The sequence below is a fragment of the Anser brachyrhynchus genome, assembly GCF_964034855.1.
Source record: "Anser brachyrhynchus genome assembly, chromosome: 29".
NCBI lineage: Eukaryota > Metazoa > Chordata > Aves > Anseriformes > Anatidae > Anser > Anser brachyrhynchus.
In genome coordinates, this window is record NC_137722.1 from 1,488,565 (window position 1) to 1,496,708 (window position 8,144).

Genomic DNA, 8,144 nt, shown 5'->3' on the forward strand with positions numbered 1-8,144 from the left:
TCCCCCCATAACCCCCCCCCCAAACCCCCCAATATCTCCAAAATCCCCCCCAAATCCCCCCAATGCCCCCAACCCCCCCAAAAAAGCCCCCAAATCCCCCCCAACCCCTCCCCAATCCCTCCAAAATCCCCCCAAATCCCCCTCTACTCACCCCCAACCCCCCCCAAATCCCCTCCAATGCCCCCAAGCCCCCCAAATCCTCCCCCAAAACCCCCCAATGCCCCCAAACTCCCCCATCCCCCCCAAATCCCTCCAAATCCCCCCTACTCACCCCCAAAACCCCCACAGATCTCCCCCAATGCCCCCCAAAGCCCCCCAAATCTTCCCAACCCACCCGAAAATCCCCCAACCCCCCCAAAACTCACCCAATCCCCCCAAATTCTCCCCCAACTGCCCCCAATGCCCCCAATACCCCCAAATCCTCCCCCAACCCCCCCCAATGCCCCTAAACCCCCCCAAATCCCCCCAATACCCCCAAAACTTCCCCAATTCCCCCCAAATCCCTCCACATCCCCCTACTCACCCCCACCCCCCCCAAATCCTCCCCCAAAACTCCCCCAGTGCCCCCAAACCCCCCCAAATCCTCCCCCAAATCCCCCCAACCCACCCCATATCCCACCAAATCCCCCCAAATCCCCCCTCCTCACCCCCAACCCTTCCCCAAATCCCCACCAATGCCACCCCAAAATCCCCCCGACCCCCCCAAAACTCACCCAATCCCCCCAAATCCTCCCCCCAATGCCCCCAACCCCCCGAAAAAATCCGCCCCCCAAATCCCCCCCGAAACTCACCCAATCCCCCCAAATCCCCCAATCCCCCCAAATCCCCCCAAATCCCCCATACTCACCTCCCAACCCCCCCAAATCCTCCCCCAACCCCCCCAATGCCCCCAAACTCCCCCCAAATCCCCCCAACCCACCCCAAACCCCCCCCCCAGCCCCCCGTTCCCCGCAGCATATGGCCGAAAGCTGTCCGGGGAATTCCTGGAGCCCCAGGAATCCCTGATTTACGCCCCCCCTGACAGCTTTATGGGGCGGCCGCCGCCAGCCCCGCACCACCGCCGCTGTAGGGCGGCGCGCAGCGCCCGGTGCCGCCGGCGGCCAGAGCTCCGAGGGCCCTAAATCACGGCGCCACTTAGGACCTAAAAGTAATCCCGATAAATAATTTTTACGGGGAACGCCGCCCATATATCACCCAGGGCCCCAGAGCCCCCCCCTCCCCCTTTTTAGGGCCGGTGTACGGGTCCGACCGCCTCGCTTTCCCCAAAAGGCTGCTGGGGTCCTCGGAGCGCTTTTGGGATCGGGGTTTGGTTGTTTCCCGGGGATTTGATGAGGGTGGGTTGTAATGTGGGGCTGGCTCTTGCGGGACGCGGCGTTCCCAAATAAATCGGGGGGGGGGGGTTTGTGGGGTGGGGAGGCCCGGCAGGGTGTAGCGGGGTCCCCTGGGGTCTGTGGGGTGGGGAGAGGGAGGGAGGAGGGGTGGGATGGAGGGATGTGGGATGGGTGTGGGGTGGAGGGATGGATATGGGATGGATGTGGGATGGAGAGATGGATATGGGATGGGTATGGGATGGATATGGGATGGAGGGATGGATATGGGATGGGTGTGGGATGGAGAGATGGATATGGGATGGGTATGGGATGGATATGGGATGGAGAGATGGATATGGGATGGGTATGGGATGGAGAGATGGATATGGGATGGGCATGGGATGGATATGGGATGGAGGGATGGATATGGGATGGGTATGGGATGGATATGGGATGGAGGGATGGATATGGGATGGGTGTGGGATGGAGAGATGGATATGGGATGGGCATGGGATGGATATGGGATGGAGAGATGGGTATGGGATGGGTGTGGGATAGATATGGGATGGGTATGGGACGGATATGGGATGGGTGTGGGATGGATATGGGATGGAGAGATGGGTATGGGATGGGTGTGGGATAGATATGGGATGGAGGGATGGATATGGGATGGATATGGGATGGGTATGGGATGGATACGGGATGGGTATGGGATGGGTATGGGATGGGTATGGGATGGGTGTGGGATGGGTGTGGGATGGATATGGGATGGAGAGATAGATATGGGATGGATATGGGATGGGTGTGGGATGGATATGGGATGGAGGGATGGGTGTGGGATGGATGTGGGATATCCCTCATCCCTGCATCCCCGCACCCTGCATCCCTCCTGCCCTCGTCCCTACATCCTTCATCTTCACATCCTTCCTCCCTCAGCCCTAATCCCTGCATCCCTCAGCCCTAATCCCTGCATCCCTCAGCCCTATATCCCTTTCTGTCCCCGCATCCCTTATCCCTGCAGCCCGCACTCCTTTGGTCCTGCGTCCTTCATCCCTACATCCCTCATCCCTCATCCCTCATCCCTACATCCCTCATCCCTACATCCCTCACCCTTCACCCCTACATCCCAATCCCTGCATCCCAATCCCTACATCCCTCGTCCTTCATCCCTCATCCCTCATCCCTGCATCCTTCGTCCCTACATCCCTCATCCCTCCTTCCTTACATCCCTACATCCTACATCCCTCATCCCTCCTTCCCTACATCCCAATCCCTACATCCCAGTCCCTGCATCCCAATCCCTGCATCCCTCGTCCTTCATCCCTGCATCCCTCATCCCAATCCCTGCATCCCAATCCCTACACCCCATTCCCCCATCCCAATCCCTTCACCCCTACATCCCAATCCCTTCATCCCCCATCCCAATCCCTGCATCCCAATCCCTTCATCCCTACATCCCGATCCCTTCATCCCTCATCCCAATCCCTGCATCCCAATCCCTTCATCCCTACATCCCAATCCCTACATCCCTACATCCCGATCCCTACATCCCAATCCCTCATCCCTCATCCCCCCCATCCCAATCCCTACATCCCAATCCCTCATCCCCCCATCCCAATCCCTCCGCCCCCCACCCCTCCAATTTGGGGTTCTGCATCCCTCCTTCCCCCCTCCCCTCCTTCTTTCCCTCCCCACCTCCTCCCACCGCTGGGCGCCGGGCCCTACTGGGCCGTACTGGACCGTACTGGGCCGCACTGGTGCGGCCGCGCGGAGCGGGGCCCGGGGCCGGCTCTGCGGGGAGAAGCCGCTAGGGAGAGGCAGAGAGCCGTCCCTAAAGGGGCCGCCGAAATCCCAAAGGGATGCGGGACCGGGGCGGCGCTGGGCGTGGGGGTGCTGCGGGGTTGGGATGTTTTAGGGTTTGGGATGCTGCGGGATGGGGATGCCGTGGGGTTTGGGATGTTTCAGGGTTTGGGATGCTGTGGGGTTTGGGATGTTGCAGGACGGGGATGGTGTGGGGTTTGGGATGGTGCGGGATGGGGATGTGTCAGGGTTTGGGATGCTGCGGGGTTTGGGATGGTGCAGGATGGGGATGCTGCGGGGTGGGGATGGTGTGGGATTTGGGATGTTTCAGGGTTTGGGATGCTGCGGGGTTTGGGATGGTGTGGGGTTGGGGATGTTTCAGGGTTGGGGATGGTGTGGGATGGGGATGGTGCGGGATGGGGGTGCTGTGGGGTTTGGGATGTTTCAGGGTTTGGGATGCTGTGGGGTTTGGGATGGTGCAGGATGGGGATGCTGCAGGGTGGGGACAGTGTGGGGTTGGGGATGCTGCAGGATGGAAATGCTGTGGGATTTGGGATGGTGCAGGGTTTGGGATGGTGTGGGGTTTGGGATGTTTCAGGGTTTGGGATGCTGTGGGGTTGGGGATGCTGCAGGGTGGGGATGCTGAGGGGTTTGGGATGGTGCGGGCTTGGGGATGCTGTGGGGTTTGGGATGTGGGGTTTAGCATGCTGTGGAGTTTGGGATGTTTCAGGGTTTGGGATGCTGAGGGGCTGGGGATGCTGCAGGATTTGGGTTGCTGAAGGAGGAGGATGCTGTAGGATGGGGATGCTGCAGGGTTTGGGGATGCTGTAGGGTTGGGGCCATTGCAGGTGAGGATTCTGCAGGGTTTGGGATGCTGCAGGGTTTGGGATGCTGCGGGGTTGGGGATGTTGTGGGGTTGGGGATGCTGCGGGGTTGGGGATGCTGCAGGGTTGGCGATGTCCCAAACTCTGGGATGCCCCACATGAGGGGAGGGCACAACTTTGGGGTGCTCTGAGCACCCCCAGCCGGGTCGAGCCATGGGGCGGCAGCTCCAGCACCGCTCCCCCCGGGGGCTGGGTGGCACCGCGCCCCTCTCGAGCCACATTTTGGGGAGAAAAGCGCCGAAACGCGTCGTTTTGCCTGCGGCGCTGCAGGGTGGGGGGGAACCCCGGGGGCTGGGTCCCAACGGGACCTTTTGGGGTTTTCTGCGCTATGGGGCCGGGGCAGGCTCAGCTCCTTCTGGAGCCGTTTTTGGGGGTAGAACGGGACAATTTGGGGCACTCCGGGACCCCCCCAGACCCCACATTTACAGAACGGGGCCCTGACACCACCCGACCCCCCCCCCCGGGTGGGACACGCGCCCCCCTCGGCCGGTGCCGCGCTCCCTCCCCAAATTTTGGCAAGAGGCTCCTTTATCCCTCTCTGCGTTTTACGCCTCCGTTAATTAGATAATTAATCTTTATTGGTTCCTTTTATTTTTTATTGCTCTCTGCCCCCCCCCCCCCTCCCCGCGCCGTATCCACGCCTCTCTCTCCTTCGGTGCCTGCGTCCCAGCTGCTAGGCAATATTTTTCTAATAGAGTGTTTAAAAAGGAAACGCGGATATGAAAAATAAAAATAAAAAATAATAAAAAAAAAACGACAACAACAACAAAAAAAAACCCTCTTCGAAAAATAATTTCACTTCTGTTACCAGCTAAAATAAAGCTGGAACTGGCTCGTAAAAGAAAAAAAAAAAGAAAATAGCACAATCCGAGAGACAATAAAAATGTCATCTTTTACAATAAAAAACATCTCTTTTTTTTTTTTCCTTTTTTTTTTTCCCTTTTCTGCTTCGCGTGAGATGTTTTTTGTTCCCCGTTCGTGGCGGGTCAGGGAGGAAAAGGGGAAAAGAGGAGAGGAAGAAGCAGCGAGTGGGCGCGCAGCGAGCGCCGGAGCAGGAGCGGGGCGAGGAAGCGTGGAAAAAGGGCAGGAAAAGGAAGGAAAAAAAAAACCTTTTTACCCTTAAAACCCCTTTTTAAAGGGGTTTTACCTCCTGGTGGCACACCAGCGAGGTTCCTGCCTTTCCCAGGAGCGGGGTCGTGGTCCTCAGCACCCCAAAGGGACGGCCCCAATGTGCTCGGGGTGCGCGGGGCAGGATGGGACCCGCCGGAGTCCCCGTGGGCTGTGCGTGTCCCTGGGAATGGGGCCTCTCGGGGATGGGGATGGGGGGGATTTGGGGCTGGAGGAGGGGATTTGGGGCTGGAGAGGGGGTTTTGGGGCTGGAGAAGGGGATTTGGGGATGGAGGAGGGGATCTGGGGCTGGAGAGGGGGATTTGGGGCTGGAGAACTTGATTAGGGGCTGGAGAAGGAGATTAGGGGCTGGAAAGGGGGATCCGAGGTTTCAGAAGGGATTTTGGGGCTGGAGAAAGATATCTGGGGCTTCAGAAGGTGATTTGGGGCTGAAGAAGGGATTTGGGGGCCAGAGAAGAGAATTTGTGTCTGGAGAACAGGATTAGGGGATGGAGAACACGATTAGGGGCTAGAGAAGGGGATTTGGGGCTGGAAAGGGGGATTGGAGGCTTGAGAAGGGACCTGGGGGCTGAAGAAGGGGACTTGGAGCTGGAGAAGGGAATTAGGGGCTGGAGAGGAGAACTGGAGGTTGGAGAAAGGGACTTGAGGCTGGAGAAGTGGGTTTGGGAGCAGCAGAAGGGCGTTGGGGTCTGAAGAGGGGAAATTTGGGGCTAGGGAAGGGGATTGGGGTCTGCAAATGTGGAGCTGGGGCAGGAGGAGGGATCTGGGGCCGGACGCACCCCGAAACCCCACTTTTCTCCCAGAACGGAACCCGGAGGCGACGTGGGAGCCTCTCCCCACCCCGTGTGGGGCCGACCCCGTACACGGCAGCAGCGGGGCCCCGCACGGATCCTGCCGCCGGAGCAGCCGGCGGGGTTTTTGTCGCCTCTTTGGAAAAGGGGCGATGTCGGCACCTGTTTTTCTGTTTAAAAGACAAATAATCAGGTGCAGGTGTTTGCATTTCTGCATGGTCCGGGGAAAAAAGGCTGCCGTGATTTATAGGAGAGATCCTCGCCCATAAATCTCCCCCGCGCCGCGTATTTGTAAATGAGGCCGGGAGAGGGATTTTTGTGTTCGCTTCCCCCTTTTTCTCCCCTTTTTTTCTGCGTCCTCTTTTCTTCGTCCCGCACGATGCGGCGCGGGGAACCCCTCGGGCCCAGCCACACGCGGGACGGATCCGGCCCCCGTCATCCATCCTATAAAACGGCGAGCGATCCCATTGCAGGATCCAGTCCCGGGGCTGGCACGGACTGGGAGGACTGGGAGCAATGGGACGGAGCGGTTGGCGTCCCCCCAAAAAACCCCATTGCGATGGGGTCCGAGCCAAGCCAAGGGTGGACGTTGCTCCCCCCCCCAGAAAAAATCAGCGCCCCAATGGGGTTTCGTTTCCCCAAGGTTTCTTCTCCCCGCCAAAAAAATACAGTCCTGCAGCACCAAAAAAAAGGGAAATCCACCCAAAAATCAGCTGGGGAGATCTGGAACAAAAGGGATCCCACGGGCGGCTCAACCCCATTTGTATTTGGGATGGCGAGTTCTCTTTTTGGGGTCCGGAGTGGGAACGGGGGGATTTTAAGGATTTTGCCCCAATTTGGGATGAGGTTGGGTTTTGCTCCCCTGGGAATTGGGGGGGGGACGACCCAAAATCTCAACCGGGATCCCCCGGGGGCCGGATCCTGAGGGTGGGGGAAGAAGGAGAAGGGCTGGGGGCGAGCGGGGCCGGGGGCGGGCGGGAGGCAGCTGGAGGGAGACAAAGAGGCGGCGGCGGAGAAACAAAGAGGGGAGCGAGGGACGGAGGCAGAGACAAAGAAAAATGAGGTGGCGGAGGGCGAGGAGGGAGCGGAGGAAGGAGCTGAGCAGAACCACCCTCGGCCCCGACCGCGGCCACGCTCCGGGCCAAAATCCTCCAGAAACGGGAAAAAACGGGACCTTAAATACCCCCGAGGGGCCGGGCCCCCTCCTCTCCATCCTATTTTTTTTTTTTCCCCCTCACCCTTTTTTTCTTTTTTTTTTTTTTTATATCTGAATAATTAAGTCATCTGGATTCCTATGATTTACCATTTCCAGTGATAAATAGTCATTCCAGGAGTGAGCCAGTTGGCAGATCTTTCCCTCCGAGTTATAATTTGTCAAACTGCCACCGGATTCATGTTTTATGCTAATGCGGGCAGACTTATTGACTCGGGGTGAGTCAATGACCGGGTCATGCCTGTCCTCGGGCAAGACGGAGGTGAAAAGGGCAGGGGTGAAAGGAAGAGTGGGCCCGCACCCGTTCGCTCCGAAACGGCCCCAGTTGGACGGCAACGCCGCGACGCCGGGGCCGGCGAGGCCACCACGGGATGCGCCTTTGGGGTTTCCCCTCTCCTCGCAGCATCCCTTTCCCCCGCAGGGGAGGGGTGCTGAGATTTTGGGGGAAATGTGCTTTTTTTTAAATTTTTTTTTAAATTTTTTTCCCTCGAGCGGCTCAGCCCCGAAATGGCCGCGTTCGGCCCCAAAAGCTGGCCTCTCCCCGCGCTCCCGCAAACACCAGCTTTTCCCTCTAACGGGCGGCATTTTTATTTATTTTTTTTTGCCATATTTTGGAGTATTTCCCACCCCCCACCCCCCACCGTCCGCCCCCTATGGGGCATCAACGCCGTCCCCCTTACACCGGGGGGACCCCGGGAACAGCCCGGGTGGGGTTGGGGCCCCCCTGCTCCCCCCCCCAGGCCGTGGGGAAGGGGCCGGGGTCCCTCCGGGGCCACTGGTGGGAAAGGGGCTCCCCCAGCCCCAACATAGGGAGCGGACGGAACGTATAGACCACCCTATATAGGTCTGTATAGGTCTGCATCCCCTATAGGGCTGTCCCCTAGCTGCATAGGGGACAGCCCAGCACGCATCTGTAGGACCCCACAGCATCTATAGGATCGTAACTGCGGTGCCGGGAGCACAGACCCCTCTATAGGCACCCCGTACACCTGCCCCGTGCGTCACCGAGCAGCAGGGC

At 59.0% G+C, this 8,144-nt stretch overlaps 1 protein-coding gene across 2 annotated transcripts; it reads left to right on the top strand.

Moving 5' to 3' along the window:
* The first annotated feature begins 1,470 nt into the window (after positions 1-1,470).
* On the top strand, positions 1,471-8,138 carry LOC308184079 (uncharacterized protein). Of its 2 annotated transcripts, XM_080570792.1 has the most exons (3): positions 1,471-2,051; positions 2,085-3,210; positions 3,959-8,138. In XM_080570792.1, exon 2 carries the CDS (start codon positions 2,093-2,095, stop codon positions 3,119-3,121), a length of 1,029 nt encoding a protein of 342 aa, XP_080426918.1. In that variant the 5' UTR covers positions 1,471-2,051; positions 2,085-2,092; the 3' UTR covers positions 3,122-3,210; positions 3,959-8,138. The 2 variants fall into 2 exon arrangements, with proteins under 2 accessions (XP_080426918.1, XP_080426917.1); XM_080570791.1 differs by having other exon boundaries at positions 1,471-3,210.
* Positions 8,139-8,144: the final 6 nt, after the last annotated feature.